Source organism: Medicago truncatula, chromosome 4, assembly GCF_003473485.1.
Source record: "Medicago truncatula cultivar Jemalong A17 chromosome 4, MtrunA17r5.0-ANR, whole genome shotgun sequence".
In the NCBI taxonomy this organism is placed as follows: domain Eukaryota; kingdom Viridiplantae; phylum Streptophyta; class Magnoliopsida; order Fabales; family Fabaceae; genus Medicago; species Medicago truncatula.
Window position 1 is genome coordinate 49,446,927 of NC_053045.1, and position 22,108 is coordinate 49,469,034.

Sequence of the window (22,108 nt, forward strand, 5' to 3'; positions counted from 1 at the left end):
CAAAATTTAACTTTATTTTAAAATAATTAAAACAGAAAATATGACATGACATTAAATAATTAAATGATAGATATGTATCTAATTAAACTCAAAGTACTATTGTGTTCAATTCTTTTTTAACAATGGATGGCTTTGCTTTTAAATCTTCTTAGTAGGGCTTTGAAAATAAATACTGTAATTGGAGAAATGGTGGTAAAAACGACCTTTGGAGTGGGATAACTAATAATAAGGTGGATAAGCATTCACAATCCTCTTTTGTACCAAAAAAGATAGAGATGCTATTTTGCACAAGAATATACTCAACCTTCAGGTTTGGAAGTATATACCCACGTGAATTATCCCTGCTAAATATGTTCCTAATTTCAGAATTAAGTTTAGACCATCATTTGGGATGCCTTATCAACCAAGGCTTTAGTTTTTCACTAGGCTACTCTTGGTGTTTAGGAAATGATATTTAGTGTGTGTTTTTTTTTTTTAATGGATAAAACAGATTTCTAATGAACGAGAAAGAAGAAATAGAAGAATAAAGAGAAAGTTGTTAAATAATTTTTACAATTAATAAATTCCCAAGACAAATGTTTAATCCAAAAATATCCATATATATATATATATATATATCTACATTTTTTCATTGCAATTCTGAATATTATCTTTCTCACTTTCGAAGAAAAGTAGTACGTAATTGTTTCATCAAGTTGATGATGATAAGTACTGTATCGAAAGCAACCCAATCACTTGCATGAAGAAAAAAAAGCAACCCAATCACTATACTCAACTTCTAATCCTCCGCCACGTCAACAATCAGAAACAAATCTACGGTCAAAAAGAAACGATCACGTATCATAAAAAAAACACCGCGTAGCATCTTATCTTTACCTCTCTTTATCCACGACAAGATAGATAAATGGATAGTGTTGTGTTGTTGGTCTTTCTCTCTTTCTCTTTCTCTCTGCAGCAAAACCCGAGGGAGACCAAACCAAACATAATAATAAACTCAAATAAACCAAAAAAAACAAAAACCTTAAAACCTTCAATTTCATTTCATGTCTCGGATCCTGTGATTCGGATCTTCAAAACCCGATAATTCACCTCTCTCCTTCGATCCGGTTCAGAAATCATGACCCGTCGTTGTTCTCATTGCAGCCACAATGGGCACAACTCAAGAACCTGTCCAAATCGTGGTGTGAAGCTGTTTGGAGTAAGATTAACCGATGGGATCCGGAAAAGTGCTAGTATGGGTAATCTTAGCCACTATAGCGGGTCCGGGTCTGGACTTTTGAATACCGGGTCAAATACTCCTGGTTCACCTGGTGAAAACCCTGATCATGGTGCTGATGGCTATGGTTCTGAGGATTTTGTTCCTGGTTCTTCTTCTACTTCCCGTGAAAGAAAAAAGGGTTTGTTTCTTAAAACCTTTTTCTTTTTAACTCTTTTGCTTGCATGTGAATTTTTGGAATTTAATTTTGTTCTGTTTTTTTTTTTTGAGCTAGATGAATTCAACTATATTGGATTAATTATGTGATCTTGTTTTGGATTGGTTTGTATTTACGATTATGACAAAAAAATATTTATATTTTTGATTTTTGGTTGGTGTAATTGTAGGAGTAACTAGACAAGAAAGGTACTGATACGTGTTAACTTTATTAGTGATTGTCTCTTTTGAGAGAATTATTGGAATGTTTCATGAATTTTGTATCTGAATTTTGGTCTAAGAAATGGATAGATACAAGTCTTAGGCCATGTGGTTCAAAAACAATGTTTCTCATGTGCTTCAAAATTACTCATATTTACTTATTTAGTGTCTATTGGGTTGGTGTCTGTTTAACTTGGATGTGTTGTGTATTCTAGTCTCTAATTATGGGGGATGTGGTCCATTAATATGCATATATTACACTGTTTCAGCTATCTAAACTAGGCTTTATATTTTACATTAAAAAAAAAAATAAACGCGTTGAAAAAAGTCTATGATGATAGATTAAATACCAGGCTGTGGCAGGTGTTTAACAAACCTTGTCTAGCTTGTTTCACCCCTAATGATCTGCAAGCAATAGCAGAATATGCTCTTTCTAGCTATATAGTTCGGCTCTAATGAGCTTTCACTTAAAGACGAATAATTCAGGAGAACCTGAGTTCGAATCATGACTAAAACAATCTTTGGCCAAGCTTTATTTTCGTCTAGGTCGAACTCTGGATTACCAGAGGCCCTTTCCCCTAGGAAGTAGGAACCGAAGGGTCAAGACAGAGAAAAAAATGGTCTTTTTGATGATGATTTCTTAAGTTTTATCAGATTACACACAACCCTGAATAGGGTCACATTTCTTAAACGACAACATGGCTAGCTTATTTCCTCCCCTAAATCTAATACTATGTGCAAGGTTTGGCTTCCGATCCATCCCAAGAGTGAGTAGGGCCTAGATCAAACTTTAGATAGACCTTTTTGCTTCAAATGAGATTTGTGGCTATTTTTGCCAGCATTTAAAGCTTTATTTTTTAAACATTCAAATAGTCAATGTTAGGTATAATTTTTTGGGGGCCTAAAGCCTTTGACTCATTTAACTAGGTTTCAGACCAGTACTGTTTAGCTGAATTTGAATTTTATCTATTTGAAGTTCATATTACAGTCAGCTTCAACGGGGATCACGGAAAATTCTTGTGTTGTTTTTGTCAGCTTTTGATTTTTAATATATTTTTTTCAGGCACTCCATGGACTGAGGAGGAACATAGAATGTTTTTACTTGGATTGAACAAGCTGGGCAAAGGTGATTGGCGTGGAATTGCCAGGAACTATGTTATATCAAGGACACCTACTCAAGTGGCCAGTCACGCTCAAAAATATTTCATCAGGCAAAGCAATGTGTCTAGGCGAAAGAGACGGTCCAGCCTGTTTGATATTGTTGCAGATGATGTTTGTCCCCTTATTTCCAAATTCTATTTGCATAAAATGTGTTTCCTTTACATTATGTTGCATATAATGAAATTGATGCCACATAACCTGTTCATTACCATTTGATAAGATTATCCAAATGTGTTTCTTTCTTTAACGATATTGTTTGACCTTTTATGGATACTTTGAAAATTAAGTCAGTGAGTCTCATGTACACGACACTGTTTTCCATTTGGGAAAATTGTCCATTTCCTGGACATTTTGGATGTTGATGACCTCTCTGTGTATTAATAATGTTCGGGTTAGATATTTATAGAACCATGGCTCTAGGGTATTTAGCAATGTTTTAATAGCCGGACTGAACCAACCAACCGGTTGTGCTGAGAGGGAACCAACTAGTTCCCTGGTTGGTTTGAATCCAATTATATAGCTGGCTGGTTGAACCGCAGTTCAACTGTGGCTGGTTCAACCGTTTTTTTTTTAATACTTTTTCTTAAAAAACTTTTTTTATTTGTCATTTAGTTCATTGAACCATGACCTGTATTTCTCACCAATTTGATGTCGGTACTGATTTTTAAAATATTGGTATTTAGTTTGGAGGAAAAACATTGCATTTTCTGATGTGGTTCTCTTTTGAAATTTATATAAGCATTATGTAACCTCACTTTTCCTTTTCCTTCTGAACCTTCTAATTTTTCTGGATTTCTTGTATTTTTGTTTTGATTTTGCAGGCACCTGATACTTCAATGGTACCGCAAGACTTCTTGTCAGCTAATCAACTACAAACTGAAACAGAAGGCAATAACCCTTTGCCTGCTCCTCCTCCGCTCGATGAAGAATGTGAATCGATGGATTCTACAAACTCAAACGATGGAGAGTCTGCCTCTGCCCCATTAAAGCCCGACAGCAATGCACAAGCGTCGGCTTACCCAGTAGTATATCCGGCATATTATTCTCCATTCTTCCCTTTTCCTCTTCCCTATTGGTCTGGATACAGTCCTGAGCCGGCTCCTAAGAAAGAAACACATGAAGTGGTGAAGCCAACCCCAGTACATTCCAAGAGCCCAATCAATGTCGATGAACTCGTTGGCATGTCAAAACTGAGTTTAGGTGAAACTATTGGTGATGCTGGCCCCTCGACTCTGTCTCGTAAACTACTCGAAGAAGGTCCGTCTAGACAGTCTGCTTTTCATACAACTCCAGCTTGTGGGACTGTTCTGTGAGCATTATTATCATGATGTGGTCTTGTGTAATTCATCAAATATACTTGGTTTGGGATAACCTTAATAATTTTTTACTTGCCCTTCCAGAATGGTTAACCTAGTTTGTTTGTTTGTTCGCTTGTAGGCAGTAGCATCTAGTATTTACTTGGGTTTAATTAAAACTTGATGTTTGTTTAGTAGTTTTCAACTTTGCATTTCTCAGGGTTATGTGAAGCTTGATTGTGCAGTTTGACAATCTACCAAGTTGTGCTTCCAATTTGAGTGTTGTCAAAAAGTTAGGACTATTACTTTTCCTACCCTATCATTTTCTCACATTCTCACATGTCCTATTTTTCTTTTCTTTCAAAAATACTCCTTGTTCGGATTATATAATCTGAAAATAACTATCAATCTATATGTGTTGCCCAGTATTTAAAAGAAAGAGAGGTGTGTATTATTTCATTGACATAATTATAAATGACAAAAACATAAAATAAATATAATTATAAACAAAATTAATGGAACAAAGATGATACAAATTTTTATTTTATTATAAGTTAAATTATAAGGTTTGTTTCCTTTTTAGGGTGAAAGAGATCTTGGTGGTCAACCTTACACCCAAGCAGACCAACCTCGCATCCAGATAGGCCGCACTTCTTTGCAGTGTGGCACCATCCCCATTGATCATTCCTACAATCATTGGATTTTCAAAGTAGCCTTTTGTATGAAAGACCAATGAAGGAAAAACATTGTTGTAGAAGAATGGAGGTGGTGTTAAAGAGTATTTATAAGGGAAATTTGTGAATAATGAGTAGCATAGAGTGTAGCGATTCTTAATTATGGGTCAAAAAACGTGTTCAAAGAGTTTTACTGGCCATTAAAGCCCGTAAAATCCTTTGAAAAACATGTTCCATGAGTTACTCTTGCTGAGCAAGTAACCGTCCAACACTTTGAGTTGATTCAGACTCTACAATCCAAAATGTTTCAGATTATAGAATCTGAAATGCTTCAATAATGAGTTAAAACGAGTGAAACTTCGTACTTTGTAGGGTGAGGGATATTTCGAGTTATACAATCCGAAAACCTTATGCACATATTTCTATGTGGTCCACATTGCACCAACAGTTTTTGTGATCCATGACGGCCTAAGACTTCTATAAATTAGTCTGCCTGTTTTCTAGATTTTAGAATCTGAAAATAAGGCGTCGAGAAGATTGTAGTGTTGAAAATAAAATCACATAAAAGATGAAGATATGCATACACAAATGAGAATATGAAACTTATATTCTCGATAAGTGTTTTAATCATGGAGGAGGAAGAAAGAGACAAGACCGTTCCTAGAGTTTTACAGACCTTAGGCATAATATGAAAAAGGCCCCCTTATATGATATATCATAAATTTTTTTAGTTCATTGTTGTGATTTTATGTCTTCATTTTAATTTTTTCCCGCTTTTTACCAACAAAAAAGAACAAAAAAAAAAAAGATGAGTAGGCCATATCATCCTAAATGCGTCTCATATCGGTTTCATGATCGTGAACATGTCTCGCATGATTTTCCATTATCAAATTCAATTTTGTAATCATTTTAATAATTCAAGAAAGTTGACATTACTATTATGATATAATTTAATTTTTTGGAACCTTTGAAAAAGACCATTAAGATTAATTTCTCTAATAGGCAGATTTTCAACTAAAATATAATTTGTTTAGTTATAAAATTGTCTCAATTTCTTGGATAATAAATATTACCAATATTTTTAATATTAGTGAGACACATTATTAGGTAAAAAGGTCCCAAAAAATATCACCAATTTCTTCGAGAATAATTGTTTTGGCAGATTATTAAGAAGAAAAAAAAACATTAAAGGGAGGGTGTATATATAATTTTTTTATATACAGGGGTGTATATAGTAAATAACGAAAAAAAAGGGCCTAAAACTTGAACAAGCTTCAGTCCAGCCTTTCATCATTACAATGTTTGGGCCTTTCAGTGAATATTTCTATACACATCCCGCAAAAACCAAATATTTCTATATACACCCCCACCTTAAAAAAAAATTAGGGCCCCTACCGGCATGGGCCCTAGGCCGTCACACCCCTGGCCTAAGCCTAGGGCCAGCCTTGAGAGATAGCATGTTTGATCATCCAATAAAGTGGAGAGCATCGCTATCAATTTGAAACCTATATTTCAAACGTAGAAGGATAACTATTACAATATTTACTAATTACTCCCTTCACAAAAAACATAATCTGGTAAGTAAAAGTTTTTTGGAATTGAATAAGTTATCAGAAAACTTAAGTTTTATTGAATTTTTTTTAAAGAATCCGGTTAAATTGTAGATTTCTTCAAAGCTCCAAGGACAAAAACATATCACAAATATAAACATTTAGATATTAGGTTCATGTCAATTAATTAAATATTTATTTAGTTATCTAATTAGAAATCTAAATAGTCTATGTACCCAAAAAAAATATAAATAGTTTTATTACGTAATTTTACGCTAATCAATTACGACTTCTGATTAATACAAATATTATAAGGGTTAAATATATTTTTAATCCTTACATTTTGCGCCCCTTTGAAGAATAGTCCCTACATTTTATTAAATATTTCTAAAATCCTCATATTTTATCTCCCTTATCAAAATTAGTCACTGTTGTTAATTCTCTAACGAAATGCTGATATGACAGTTAATGGATTCAAAAATGTAAGGACTATTCTTCAAAGTCAAGCAAAATGCAGGACCAAAAAAAATATATTTAACCCTAATGCAGGATGTAAAATATTTCGAGATAAAAAATATTCCAAAAGAGTAATATATGATAACCTAATATATATTATCTTTTTATTTGATTATTTCTTAAAATAGACCTTAAATACAAAATATGTGTGTATCAATTTTAATTTCAAATAGAAATTAAATTGTAGTATGTCAATATGGATATTTGAAAATTATGTCGAATCAAAAAAATTAATTACGTTCACATCACCCAAACAAGACATATTTTCAATACAATCTTTATCACATTCAAATAATTACCATAAATATTTCTTTCTTTCTTTTGAGAGTACGTTCAAATAATTAGCATAAATATTTATTTCTTTCCTCTGAGAGAAAGAAATATTTCTTTCTTTCTTTTGAGAGCACATTCAAATAATTAGCATAAATATTTCTTTCTTTCTTTTGAGAGCACATTCAAATCATTAGCATAAATATTTAGTTATTTCTAAATATAAGTGTTTTATTTTTTTGACAAATTCTAATATAAGTGTATTTTTTTAAGGAATCTAATATAAGTGTTATTATCATCATAAATATAATTCTAATAAATCCTTATCTTAATATTATGGTTTTCAAATCACAAACAAATGTGATATCAAACATTTTTTTGAGATGTTATCAAACATATATAGCCAATATATATTCAGGAAGATCCGTGTGTATCCTAATATTATTGTGCGTCGGATATGAGTTTAACTCAATTGATATTGATAATGCATAACATATGCGAGATCAAGGTTCAAGCTACGGCCACAAAAAAAAGTTTTTTTGGTAAATTAGAGATCATAAATATGTATAAAGTCATCTTATATCCAATTAGAAATTTAAATAGTCAGCTTTATTATTTAATTTGATCACTAATCAATTAAAATTTTGATTGATTAATTAATAGTAAACACAATTACGATAAAGATTTTAACTTATTTAATGATAAAGGATGTGAGCTTAACTCAGTTGATATTGATAAATGACCTATCCGAAACAAACTTAAAATTTAAAGGACCTATCTGAAACTTTAGAAACTTAAATGATCTATCTGAAATAAACATAAAACTTAAAGGACTCGGGAAGGTATTTGATCTATAATTAAATAATTTGGTTTAATTTTCTATTAAATAATTATTTGTCAAATTTTACTTACGTTTTTTTTGTGGAACTTGAGATTTCTAAAATTCATTTCACTTGAACCGAATAGTTAACACAAGAAAAATCAATAAAATTCAAGTTAATTGAAGACCAAACTTACACGGTAACAAATCAAAGTTTGAATATTACCACTTAGAAATGAATGGATCAACTTAATGTTTGATTAAGACATCTGAGATGAAGGACATTCAAGAAGAAGAAATAAAATTTAAAAGGGCAAAAAATGAAAAGAGTAGATGAGGCCACGAGGGTAGATATTTTAAGCTTCTAGATGATTGCTCAGCTAATTCTCGTTGGAACAGTAATTAATAACTACGATAACATAAAAAGAAAAGTTAAATTTCATCAAAATAAATAAATAAAGAAAAACAGCATGGTCCGTTTGGATATTGTAATGTAAAAACAAAATTCAAAGATCGACTTTGAAAGTCGCATCTATCTATCCACTTTTATTTTTTCAACATAATCTCAATCATTTTTATACTCCTATTTGTTTTCCCCAAAAAGAAAAACACTATATAAAGCGAGTACATTAGTCGCAAATTTCTGGCGTCATTACATTTGTCTACTCGTGCAAAGAATAAGCAAATCTCGTAGTTCTCATTACTTCTTATTCTCAAACACCACTTTTCTTTCTTCTTTCTTTCTTCTTATTCAAAACAGAATAGAACTGTTACGTTTTGAAGAACAATGGAAGGTGAAGATCACTTAGCTTTCGAAAGGAACAAAGCTGAATTCGATGTGGACGCAATGAAAATCGTTTGGGCAGGTTCCGCTCATGCTCTTGAAGTTTCTGATCGAATGTCTCGCCTCGTTGCCAGTGATCCGGTTTTTTTTCTTCCTCAACTCTTCAATTTCGTCCTTCTCTTAGCTTCTTGTGTCTTCATATTTTTAACAATAACAATTCTTATTCATTCATTTTACGGATCCTAGAGCTTCTGATTTATTTTATTACATTTTTATTTTTATTTGTGAAAGTATTTAATTTAATTCATATACACTGTGTCGGTATTAAGATCATTTTAATCATAATTCATAACTACTTCTAAATTCACATTTGATTCATCGTTACACTTATAACCGACAGTGTATCAAAATTGAATAAACAACTTATTTGTAGCTTATAGCGCAAACACTTATCATGATTGTAGAATCTTACATAATCTATTTCCATAGCAATTGTTTTTGCGTATGCTATAAGTTGTTTTCATAAGCTTTCTGGAAGAACTTATGAAAATAAGATGATAAAAGCTTATGAAAAGTGTTATAAGCTGTATTTGTAAGTTCTCACAAAACTTAAGCCATTAGATACACTCAAATAAGTTAATCCAAACAGGCCCTTAGAATGAAATTGGCATTGCTCTGCTGCTGTGATGTGTTAATGATAGTAAAATTGATTGAAACAGGCACTTATCATACTAAAACTGATTGATGTGTTAATGTTTACTGTATAACTTGTTCCTAGCTTCATGTACTTGCTCTTTTGTGCGAGTTTGTAATACAGTGGTGATTTTTTAATTTTAATAAGTGTCTGAAATTTTTGATTGTCATGTGTAGGCATTTAGAAAGGATCATAGACCCATGCTTGGTAGGAAAGAGTTATTTAAGAGCACTTTGAAGAAAGCAGCTTATGCATGGAAAAGGATTATTGAGCTTCGTCTTACTGGTAGGTTCTATTCTTTCTCTAGTTTGCATTTGGTATCTTGTTTGTTTCTTCAATGAGTGGTCGCCTAATGATGTTTTTCAACGATATTTATCATACAGAGGAGGAAGCTTCTATGCTTAGATCCTTTGTGGATGAGCCTGCTTTTACCGATCTTCATTGGGTACAACTCAATTTCTTTTCCTGCTGGCATTCCTATATTTAAGATCATACTTATTTGTAAAGAGATATCTCATATCGATCTAGTGTGTAAATTCTTTTTCAGGGAATGTTTATTCCTGCTATCAAAGGACAAGGAACCGAGGAACAGCAGCAAAAGTGGCTGCCTTTGGCACAAAGGATGCAAATAATTGGTTGCTATGCCCAAACCGAACTTGGTCATGGATCTAATGTTCAAGGGCTAGAAACAACGGCAACATTTGATCCCAAAACAGACGAGTTTGTCATTCATAGCCCCACATTGACTTCCAGCAAAGTGAGTAAAATCGGAGATGGCTTATGACAGCCTCTTTACTTGTCTTTTGAGACGCATTTTCATGATGTGAAGACCTAGAATCTTAATCTTAAGATGTTGATGTTTCATTCATAAGCACATTCGGGGGGAAGCAGCTTGCGCTTGCACCCCCTTTTCCACTATTTATTGTGTATACTTGTTTTAAATAGTATTTGATGAACATCATATTTTTATTCATTTTAAAGAACATTTAATGTCACTCTTTTGATGTTGATTTAAACAGTGGTGGCCTGGTGGATTGGGTAAAGTGTCAACACATGCTGTTGTTTATGCCCGACTAATTACTGATGGTCGAGATCATGGAGTGCATGGTAATTACATACCTTAATCATCCAAATTTGTGTTTTAATATTCAGATTTCAATTAGTTAACAATCTGTCCAATTGGATCATTGGAAGGCTTCATTGTCCAGCTGCGGAGTCTCGATGATCACTTACCTCTTCCTGGCATAACTGTTGGCGATATTGGAATGAAATTTGGAAATGGAGCATATAACACTATGGACAATGGGGTTCTGAGGTTTGAACATGTACGGATTCCAAGGGATCAAATGTTAATGAGGTTAGTTTTTCTTACTCATATATACCTCTCTTCCCTCTACTGGAGCAAACCTATAATCGTAGTTGGGGGTTTCAGGGTATTTGATTCATACATGATCTGCATTGACTGTCTAGTTCCTTTCATTCATAAAAAATAATAACAACATTGGATTTTAAATAAGGGGAAGTGGATTGGTAAAGGTCATTTGTCTTAATAATTCAGGTAAACTCAAAGAGGTTTATCTATGACAATTTGACAAGATAAGCATATCATAAACTGACTTTGTTTTAACGCATTTTAAATTGTCATTGTGCTTATCCGTTCGTGTCAATATATACAGAGTATGACAGTTTTTCTTTAATCCTACCAGGGTTTCACAGGTTACTAGGGAAGGAAAATATGTACAATCCAATGTTCCGAGACAATTAGTTTACGGTACTATGGTATATGTGAGACAAACAATTGTCTCTGATGCGTCGACTGCTATGTCGAGAGCTGTTTGCATTGCTGCAAGATACAGTGCTGTTCGAAGACAGTTTGGGGGAAATAATGGAAGTCTTGAATCACAGGTGATTTGTACAGGCCCTTTGTTGATACACATTATTAGTGCTGCTGGACAGTCTTATTTTATCAAAACAGATGCTCCTGGGTTTTTCTTTAAATTAAAAAGAATGTAAAATGCAATAAAAAGGTGATTAAGCTTATATATTGGAGAAAATCTTTTCTTTTTCCTTTTTAAATTTTGATGATTTTTTGAAATAATTAAGGTGATTATTTATAATAAAAAAACTGAACCAAAATGAATTTTAGTACAGAAATTTAATCTATGCAATATATGTTGTTTGTAATGTGAAGGTGGACATATTTCATACTCTTCTTTGACATGAAACTTATGTTATTGAGTTGTGTATCTAAATATATTTACCTATCAAACTAACAATTTGTGTGTTTGGGTTTGCAACATTGTCTGCGTAAAAGTTTAAGAGCAATGAGATGCTAGGTCGATACATGTTTTTTCTTACCATTGATTTTTTTTCAGCTATATCTTTTTTATCTATTCTATATTTTATGCCTCAGTCTCTGCTCTATATTTTTTTATCTCTTTCAGGTGATAGATTATAAAACACAACAAGCTAGGCTCTTCCCTTTGCTAGCCTCTGCTTATGCTTTCAGATTTGTTGGGGAGTGGTTGAAATGGCTTTACACGGATGTGATGAAAAGATTGCAAGCCAATGATTTTTCAACATTGCCCGAGGCCCATGCATGCACTGCTGGGTTGAAGTCCTTGACCACCTCAGCAACTTCTGTACGTGATTACTGATTCTAATGTCCATTTCTCCACCTCTTAATTTTTGTTGCTAAATTAAGTGATTATTTAGCTCCATTTTATAGAATGTAAAATATGGTTTACTTTTGTTCATTGGGGGAATTATATCGCTGTATATCTTTTTAGCATTTCCTCCCTTAAGCTCCTCTTTACATGTTGAACTTCATTTTCCGACTTTTGTTTAACTGCTTGGGTTTTGTTTTGTTGTTTGAAATATGCTGATAGTGGTGTGAGGGTGTTGATGGCTGTGAGATCAAGCATCAGGGATAAAACTACTAAATGAATTTGTGTGTGGTTTTTTACTATGGTTCTTCATGCATGTTAATTCTGTATCTCGTTTATTGTCAGGGATAAGTTAAATTTTTAAAGCCAAATGCAAAGCATTTGTGGTCAATGTATTTTGCTCACTCAATTATAAATCAGAGTTATCTTACGTTTCATGCATTAGAATCTTACTTTTTCTACATGCATTACATTAAAATCCATTAGCATTCATTCATCTCATCTGTTTGTATGTTGGATTTCAGACTTTATTGGTAGTATTCTCCTCATATAATGGTCTGAGTGTCTCTAATGTTATCATTGTACTTATTTTTATTACCATTTAAAAGTCCTAATACATGGTGTTCCCTTCACAAGATATTTAAATTCTTTGAAGTTCAAATTAAGTTAAATTCCCTTTATTTTTCAGGATGGAATTGAAGAATGCCGCAAACTATGTGGTGGACATGGTTACCTTTGTAGCAGTGGTCTCCCCGAGTTATTTGCAGTCTATGTTCCTACCTGCACATATGAAGGAGACAACATTGTGCTGCTGTTACAGGTTTATATATCTTGAATATACTACCCCTGTCTCTAAATATATGACTCTCTTGAGTTTTTTCTTTGTCCCTTTTTATTAGATCCCTTTCAAATGTTCTAGTGTATTAATTATTTCTTCACCAATATACCCTTAATTGTGTTACATCTTTTGCTATGCTCCGTAATAAATATCTGTATGCAAACATTAACTGATTCTCTCTCCTAGAGGGTAAACTTGTTAAAACAATACAAATTATCAATAAGTTTAATACAACAACCACCTTTCTTAATTTCCGTAATTTACTCAAGGGGGTCTTATAATTAGAGACGGAGGTTGTACTTTATTGCATCCCATTGTGCGTTATTTCTTGTTTGCAGTATAGCTGCTTGCTTGTTTTGGAGTAAGATCTTTTTTTTTTTTTTTTTTTTTTTATATATTGAATTCCGATAAAATTACTTGCTGATTTTGTTTGTAGTTTACGAGTTCAGGGCTGTTTATAGTATTTATAATGGAAGGAAGTTCCAAATGGATAGAAATAAGTAAAATAATCATCATTAGTTATTCTTGCCTACTCTTATGTGACTGTATCTTCACTCTTCATGCTTTAAACAATTATTCCCATGTAATCTTTCTAGGTTTCTGTGTTTCGTATGCCCTGGTGCAGTTGGATTTGTGAGATTTATTGTATAACTACCGCAAATCAGATGTATTTTTAATTGAGAGTGGTGTAGAGTTGTTTGATAACTTCCAGAAAATTCCTTGTAGGTTGCAAGGCATCTCATGAAGGTTATTTCTCGGTTGGGATCTGGAAAAAAGCCTGTTGGTACAACAGCTTATATGGGACGAGTGGAACAACTGTTGGAAGCCCGGTCTGATGTTCAGAAAGGTACACATATTTGATTGAGAATATAAAAATTCTGACTTGAATCTAACTATTTTCAGTCTATTGAGATAGTATTGCTAACTATACCTCTCTCATTTTGGAGTTATAATTTGTTAGAATATATTAAATGTTATGGTAGCGTATGTATATATATGGTAGAATCGTTAAGGAGCATGTTAGGAACTAATTTGGGATTGTGTGTCTGTTTAATTAGAATCATAACAGGTTAACAATTACTAACACCAATATAGTACATTTGAGACCATGTGTAGACTGTCCAGACTCTATCTTATCCCTAATCATATTCTTAGAATTTGTAAGTTGATTATAGTCCATTTGATTGCTTGCAGCGGAGGATTGGTTGAATCCTAATACAGTGCTGAGAGCATTTGAAGCTAGGGCTGCTAGGATGTCGGTTGCCTGTGCTAAAAATCTTACCAAGTTTTCCAATCCTGAAGAGGGTAAATGATTCCAGCCCTGCTCTATGTCACAGGCTATTTCCTCGTTTCTCTTATACCCTTTGGTAGTTGCGGGGATATAAAACTCTCGAGTGCATATTTCTATGTTGCAACTAATGCAGCATGATCAGATATGATAATTGTAAATGCTAACAATTTTATGATCGCAGGTTTCCAAGAACTCTTAGCTGATCTAGTTGATGCAGCCCGCGCTCATTGCCAGTTGATCGTTGTTTCCAAGTGAGATTCTTCCTATTTATACACGATGTCTATAGTTTATCTGTAGTGTGGTGAATTCTCCTTTGGATGAAGAGACTTTTACCGAAAGGATCTCAAACAATACCCTGATCAATTGTTTGTTTAAGAATTCTCTATGTGATGCTTGGATGGATATTCAACATTTATGTCACCAACCTTGTGCTTTTTTTTTTTCCTTCCTTTTTCAGATTTATAGAGAAGTTGCAGCAAGATATACCTGGAAAGGGAGTGAAACGGCAATTAGAAATTCTGTGTAACATTTATGCTTTGTTTCATCTTCATAAGCATTTGGGTGATTTTCTTTCAACTGGCTGCATCACTCCCAAACAGGGTTCACTTGCCAATGACCAGCTCAGGTCCTTGTATTCACAGGTTTGTCCTAAATGAACTGCAACTCACTGGCCGCATCTAGTGTAGGATTTTACCATATGAAACTTACTGATAATATTTTTGTATAGGTTCGCCCTAATGCAATTGCGCTTGTTGATGCATTTAACTACACCGATCACTACCTCAGTTCAGTTCTTGGTCGATATGATGGAAATGTGTATCCAAAGCTATATGAGGAGGCATGGAAGGATCCATTGAATGATTCAGTTGTGCCAGATGGCTTTCAAGAGTATATTCGACCAATGTTAAAGCAGCAACTTCGTAATGCTAGACTTTAAATAAATTTATAATTGGACCGTCGACCTGGAGGAAGTTATGTACGAGAAGTTATGTACACTTTCAATAAAGAAGAGTAATGAAGTTTTATGGAAGGGAAAATAAAATTATTTTTATTACATACAGGTAGAAGTTCCCAAGCAAGTTCGTTTGCTTGATAGCTCTGGTTGACTACTCACGGCAAGAGCTTGCAATTTGGTGCATGTCGAGCATCTTATATCACAGTATTCTTTAGTGGAGGATAATTTCATAGGCAAAAGCCAAAGATGACTTTCGATTATATAGAGTTGTCTTATGCAGGACTTATTTAATGTTGCTTTTTTATCTTCTTACTCTTCTCTTATCCTACCCTAAATGCTAGAATGTATTGCAAAAATTTACGTGTATTCCTTGTCATTTGGTTTAGTGAAATCTGAAGAGTTATAATAATTGGAAATATTGAATCAACTCGTTTATATTAGTCATTAGCTCTCTTTTTGAAGAAGTATCGGACAATAACTTACTAATCGATGGATAGATGATATGGGTTTTTTTTTTTTTTTTTTGAAGTAATGATATAGGGTATTTAAATAACGCATAAATGATGCAGCCAAAAAAAAAAGGCATAAATGGTCCTTTAAATCAGCTGTCCTTTAAATTTAAATTTGAGGTTTCTAATAGATTTGTCATCTAAGTTATTTTAGTCAAAAATAAGTCCTTTAAGTTTGTAAACGTTTTCAATTTGGTCTTTATGTTAACCAAACATTACAAAAACGATTAAGTGTCAAAAGGATTAAATCAAAAATGTTTACAAACTTAAAAGACTTATGTGTGACTAAAATGACTTAAATGACTAATCTGTTAAAAACCTCAATCTTAAATAATTTTTGTGTTGACAAAAATAACTTAAAAGACTAATTTGTTAGAAACCTCAAACTTAAAGGACCCAATGTAATTTAAGAGAACCTAAATAAAAAGGGTAACTTTTATAGAAAAACATGTTTGGACCTATTTACAATTAAGTCTTTGCAAACTGAAAATAAAAATTCATTACTTCTAATTTCTTTTTTTCAGGAGTAGAATTATTATGAAAGTAATGTTTATGATAGTTATGAATCTTTATGATAGGGAGTTTATTATAGCCATCCACTCCACGTTTGGTTTGAGCAAAACTGAAAAAATGAATGTTCTATATTAATTTTTGGAACTAAAGGAAAGGAATGTTCTAAGTTCTAAGAGTGAGTAATAGTATAGTAGAAGAATATGAGATGCAAATGATGTGGGTTATGGTCACAGAGAAACCTGCTTCACCCATTATTATATTCAAGTGGCTTACAACATCAATTTATAATAATGTAAAATTGGGTGCTACATCGTTTGATATTGTAATGTATGTTTGATATCTCTAAATTTTCATAGTTTGATAGTGCATGCTTGGTATTATCGTAAATTCGTCAAAATCATTTTAATTTATTTTTCCAAACTCAACATAATTTTAGCGTATCTATTGATAGCAAATATTTAGTTACTTATACAAAGAGGTCAAAAAATTTACATTTATTTTTATTGCGGAAGTGTGTGAAAATATTACTTTTTGCATAAGAAGACACTCCCTGAAAAGGACGTCACGGCGGCCAAAATTTTGTGGTGCACATTAATAATTTAATTATGCCCACCTACTTATACATATATTTTTTTTTGAAGGGTCCTACTTATATTTTTATTATGTATTAGTATTATATACATATATATTGTACATCTTTTTGGGAATGTTATATTATTTTATATATTTTATACATACTAAAATATCTTGGCTTGTAAAACCAAGCAAAACATGTGAAATTGAAAACATACACGATACAGATTACAGAGTGTAATAATGCTAGAGGTCATTTTTTATTTTGTTCTATTCTCAACTTTCAGTCATGATTAATTAAGGATAAATCCATATACAGATGCGGACATAGTGACACCTAATCTTTCACGTAATGATCAATTATGGTATGATGATGATACAAAAAGAGGAGCCACTTGTGGTATAATTGAGGGCCACCTATGATTGATTAAAAAATGCCACTAACTAATCACCTTGTTTATTATTGAGCATGAAATGACGTACTGCCAAGAAATGAATGAAAAGAAAAGAGACCATAGAGATATATTAACAAATAGAAGTTAAAAATAATTGATAGTACGGTACTTACAGTTATGGATTTAATAATACAATGTGACTTGATTAGTTTTTGACAAAAAGTCATAACTTGGTTTGAAATTATAGCCATATAAAACAAAAATCAGTATATGCTAACACGGTTGATCAATACATAATCAAATCTTTTAAATATATGATAAACGATTAATAGACATAAAATTTGTTATTGTGTTATAAAGATCATTTAACCGTCCTCATAAGCTTAACTCAGTTGGTAGAGACAATGCATAATATATGCAAGGTTCAAGGTTCAAACTCCGACCACAAAAAAAATAAAGATCAATAGGTCAAGGTATATTCTAAAATTTTCAATTTCAAAAGAAACTTGAAACTTACTACTATTACCAACAAAGTTGAAAGATGGTGCATCATAAATATATCACATCTCTAACTTCCGAGTAGTGATAATACCCTACATTCGAACAAAGAAACAAAATTAGATGCCTTTGTTTTATATAGATACTTGAAAGAAAAAAACAATTTATTCATATGGTCATTATTCATGGAGCCAAAACCTAAAGAGGAAGAGAGAGAGGAATATTATGGCAAGTGCAAACAAAGCAACTATTTCTCTTTTAAGTTGGACCCATATCTTTAATATGAGAAAGAATTATAAGTAGCTCACACCTCAACCTACCTCTATTTCAAAGCTTACTCACCACATTTTCTCTAAACTCGCTTTCTCTTCCCCAATGGACAGGGAAGACTCTGTCCTTATACACAATAGTCTTTGTCCTCAACCAACCACTTCCTTGTCTTCCTACATTATTGCCTCAACCTCTTCTAATTCATCCTCCTCCTTAGAAGAAGAAGAAGAAGAAGAAGAAGCTACTAACACTAAATGCAAAGAAAAGAAAAAGAAGAAAGTGGGAATGGTGAATAAAGTGAATGATAGGAAGAATAATCCAACGTATAGAGGAGTAAGAATGCGTCAATGGGGCAAATGGGTATCAGAGATTAGAGAGCCAAGAAAAAAATCAAGAATTTGGCTCGGAACTTTTCCAACTCCTGATATGGCTGCTAGAGCTCATGATGTGGCTGCTCTTACTATCAAAGGCTCTTCGGCTTACCTCAATTTTCCCGAATTAGCTGCCGTGCTGCCACGTGCAGCTAGTGCCTCTCCTAAAGACATCCAAGTTGCGGCTGCTAAAGCAGCCGCAACTGTTTATAACCATGCAATCACCGATCAGATTGAGTTAGAAGCTGAAGCCGAGCCGAGCCAAGCTGTTTCTTCTTCGTCGTCGTCTTCTTCTTCTTCTTCTTCGAGTCACAATGAAGGATCATCATTGAAGGGTGAGGATGACATGTTTTTGAACCTACCTGATCTCACACTTGATTTAAGACATAGTGGTGATGATGGGTTTTATTATTCCTCATCAGCTTGGCTTGTAAATGGAGCTCAACATATCGACTCGAGTTTTCGGCTTGAAGACCCTATTCTATGGGACTCTTATCAAGTCACATAATTTATCATACATCCAACTTCCCTTTGTATGCTTATGTTGGTCTTCAATACTACTTTTTCTTTTGTTCCTTTCTCTTTTGGGTTTTTTTTTTTTCTACTTGCTAGAATGTTGAAGTTCTACACTATGCTTGTGGTTTGAAAACACAAAAGCATGTGGGTGATTTCGTGGTGGAAACTCGCGATGAGGCTGAAGTTACAAATTGGAGCTTCTGATTTTTCGTGATGAAAAGTGCATTGGAGCGTGAGCATGAATTGACCATCAAGATATTCCAAATAATATGATCCGTGGAAGAATGACATAGTTCATGGAGTGCCACTTCACTTCAAACAAGTTTTATGTCAAATCAAAATATTTCTACGTGCACATACAAAGACTAACCTATTGAGAAATCGTTCAACACTAAAAATCTCTTTCAATGGAGATTGGTCTATTCGCAAACATAGTAATCGAAACATAGACCTCACATTTAAAGAAATCGAGCTCATTTCACTCATATTATCTCGTGGTACATCAACTAAAGATTTAATTATTGTAATTTGTAAATATTAGATCCTCTTTCTGCTCCAAATTGTGTTTTCTCTCTCTTTCAAATAAGGTAATAAATTTGCTCGTATATGTTTCACTTCCTCACATTTGCTTGTATATGTACGGGGAAGTGTTGAATAAAATTCAGCTGGTTTTATAATTAGTGTGTGTGTGGAGTAAAATTAAGCTAGGATTCATTTTAATAAGTATTATTCACGTGGAAATGCAGTTTTTATTTATTTATAACTCCTGACTTTTGAGAATGATATAGTTTTGTTTTTGAATTTTTGTTACGTTGAGATTATACTAATTAAGCCCCATAATAAAGTAGTTTTGATTGCTACCTTTTGTCCCTTAAATTTAATGACATAATTAATTTAGTTGGCAGTTCTTTTAAACTTAATGCGTAGTAGTAGTATTATATTATATATTATTGTGTTGTTTATAATGAATTTCACCTGCTTTTATGATTAATCTTTAAAAACACTTACCTAAAACTGCAAGGAGAAGGACATTATGGGTGGGACGACATAAAAATCACTTAACTTTGTACCAAAAAAAAAAATCACTTAACCTTGAATTTAACCTTTTGAGAAGTGTTAAGGAATATTATCTTTTTGAACATTTTCTCTAACAGTGAGTTTTTTATTGGATGAAATTCACGAGTCTCTCACTAGTGTCTTTGGAGGGAGGTAAATGTAAATACCTTTATAAGTGCTCTTTGAGCTCGAAGGTCTTCCCTATCTTGGATTGGGACACCATCCCTTCATCCTAAAAATTTTGTAACAAAAAAATAATTCATGAGTCTGCAGCTTTATGTATAACCCATTTTTAATATATAAGACTCACATTGATTTCACACATAAGTCTGCATCTTTAACCTTTTATATATCATGTGTGCATGTAACATTTGTTTGTATAGATCAAGGTGATGCACCCATAAGCAAATAGTTACCGGTTAAATTATGCCTCATGTGAATATATTGTAAAAAGTTTCATATTAGTTGAGACATTATCAATCCACAACAAAATCATGGAGCATGTGAACTTTGAAAATAAACATAGATATATGGTGGGTTCAGTATGGATTTGGTTCGGGGTTGGTTCTTAGGTCGAGTGCATAAGGTGGTATGAATGGCAAGTCAACTTTACTTTAGAACGACCTATGGGTGGGGGAAGTGCTCTTGAAGAGTTATAGTAGCAATGACTTTTTCAGATCTCATTTCAACATGGATTCATGATTGGTGACATATGGGTCATTGGGTAGGGGTGATTGGGTTTGGGACCTTAGGTGGACAAGACTGATATTTGTTTGGGAGGAGGGTTCGGTGGCCAGTTTGGTCTTGCTGCTTAACGAGATCTTGATTTTCCAGGGTGAGGATATTTGGAGGTATAAGCAAGCATGATGCAAGTGGGTCCTTTACAATATGTTTGGGGTACCAACTCTTTAAGACGTATCCTAGGGGCGGTGATGGCTCGAAAAAGGAAGTCCAGACCATGGCTAAAGTGTGGAAGAGTTAGGGCCCTTCTAAAGTAATTGTCTTTGTTGAAGCAAAAATCTTTTTGATGAATGTTTTAATGATAACAAACTTTGTGGAATAAATGACAAGTTTTATGAATGTTGATCTACTGATGTTTGCACTTGAGTTTTTGTTAAAAGAACAGGAATCACATAAGTGGATAAGCTAGAAGCCACCCACATTGATAAGTGCATTATATCTACTCAACAATGAAAGAATGAGTATATCATCAGTTGAAACAACAAAAACATATTTCCATGAAGATTCATAGCTAAAGAATCATGATGGAAGAACGTGAATCATGATGGAAGAACTTACATCACAAGTTACACAAGAGTGTGCTTGAAGTTATGTGACAAAACTCACATTGAGTTTTATGTTATATGATAAAAGGAAATATGCATACAAGCTAGGAAGATTCTCAGAACCTCCTCAAAGTATCACACTTCCAAAACATCTGAAGATAAGAAGTTCTGAGTTCAGAATGTTCATATGAACAGAGATCAGAATGTTCATATGAATGAAGTTCATAATAATCATGAACATTAACCTTGAATATATCCAGAAATAATAAAGGATTACTTCATGGATAAACAAGAATATTTAAAGTCATCGGTTGCATGCAATGATGAACTAGATGGAAAGAAATATTCTCTTGGACTTCAAAGAAAGAATCATCTTGTTTGTCAATAAATGATCTCTCATTTATATGTTTCAAGTAGTTCTTGAAGGAAATAAATAAACAACCTTCATAAGGTTCAAAGTGTTGAAGAACATCAGAATGTTCAGTACAAAGTACAACCGTTAAAAAAGAAGGAGTTCAGAAGGTTGTTTAGAAGGTTGATTAGAGCAAACTCATAAATCAATGTCCACACCAAGAACATGCAAGAACAGATATGACATGAACATATCATATGCAGAAAAGGATTTTGACTTTGGATCAAGAAATCATTAAAGGCATCTATGGTGATTAAAGGATTAATGGACTTTGATAGTTCTTGGTATTTGTGTGTTCTTGAGTGATTAACTAAGAAACAAACAAAGTATAAAGCAAACCAAGAATCATGTGATCAAAGAACATTAAGGTCTATGAACTCAGTCAGAGTTCAGAAGGTTAGCCAGAGTTCAGAAGGTTCGAAGATAGTTCAGAAGGTTGTTCTTAAGTTTTATCAAGAACAAGCCCATAAATATATGAACATTATCAAGAGAAGTCAAGGCTCACATGACATAAATAAAAGTTCAGAAGAATACTATGGCTTTATATCAATCAAGGATTAAA

At 33.1% G+C, this 22,108-nt stretch overlaps 3 protein-coding genes across 3 annotated transcripts; all 3 read left to right on the plus strand.

Annotated features, from left to right (window-relative positions):
• Positions 1–919: 919 nt before the first annotated feature.
• Positions 920–4,419, plus strand: LOC11413435 (transcription factor KUA1). Its single transcript, XM_003608635.4, has 3 exons — positions 920–1,397; positions 2,697–2,905; positions 3,616–4,419. The coding sequence occupies exons 1-3, from the start codon at positions 1,118–1,120 to the stop codon at positions 4,105–4,107; spliced, it is 981 nt and encodes a 326-aa protein (XP_003608683.1). The 5' UTR covers positions 920–1,117; the 3' UTR covers positions 4,108–4,419.
• A 4,155-nt stretch (positions 4,420–8,574) lies between these two features.
• LOC11407818 (peroxisomal acyl-coenzyme A oxidase 1) lies at positions 8,575–15,641 on the plus strand. Its single transcript, NM_001417282.1, has 14 exons — positions 8,575–8,844; positions 9,574–9,682; positions 9,781–9,842; positions 9,945–10,154; positions 10,417–10,504; positions 10,592–10,754; positions 11,104–11,302; positions 11,842–12,039; positions 12,752–12,883; positions 13,628–13,748; positions 14,096–14,206; positions 14,374–14,443; positions 14,650–14,833; positions 14,920–15,641. Exons 1-14 carry the CDS (start codon positions 8,707–8,709, stop codon positions 15,127–15,129), a joined length of 1,995 nt encoding a protein of 664 aa, NP_001404211.1. The 5' UTR covers positions 8,575–8,706; the 3' UTR covers positions 15,130–15,641.
• Positions 15,642–17,802: 2,161 nt separating this feature from the next.
• On the plus strand, positions 17,803–19,552 carry LOC11413436 (ethylene-responsive transcription factor ERF039). Its single transcript, XM_003608637.4, has one exon. The coding sequence runs from the start codon at positions 18,011–18,013 to the stop codon at positions 18,782–18,784; it is 774 nt and encodes a 257-aa protein (XP_003608685.2). The 5' UTR covers positions 17,803–18,010; the 3' UTR covers positions 18,785–19,552.
• Positions 19,553–22,108: the final 2,556 nt, after the last annotated feature.

Bases quoted from the DNA above. Each gene is read 5' to 3' on its own strand.
- LOC11413435 (XM_003608635.4), top strand. From the start codon at position 1,118: ATGACCCGTCGTTGTTCTCATTGCAGCCACAATGGGCACAACTCAAGA. The intron at 1,398-2,696 runs GTTTGTTTCTTA...TATTTTTTTCAG, and splicing joins TTCCCGTGAAAGAAAAAAGG to GCACTCCATGGACTGAGGAG. The intron at 2,906-3,615 runs GTTTGTCCCCTT...TTGATTTTGCAG, and splicing joins TTGATATTGTTGCAGATGAT to GCACCTGATACTTCAATGGT.
- LOC11407818 (NM_001417282.1), top strand. From the start codon at position 8,707: ATGGAAGGTGAAGATCACTTAGCTTTCGAAAGGAACAAAGCTGAATTC. The intron at 10,155-10,416 runs GTGAGTAAAATC...TGATTTAAACAG, and splicing joins CCACATTGACTTCCAGCAAA to TGGTGGCCTGGTGGATTGGG. The intron at 11,303-11,841 runs GTGATTTGTACA...TATCTCTTTCAG, and splicing joins ATGGAAGTCTTGAATCACAG to GTGATAGATTATAAAACACA.
- LOC11413436 (XM_003608637.4), top strand. From the start codon at position 18,011: ATGGACAGGGAAGACTCTGTCCTTATACACAATAGTCTTTGTCCTCAA.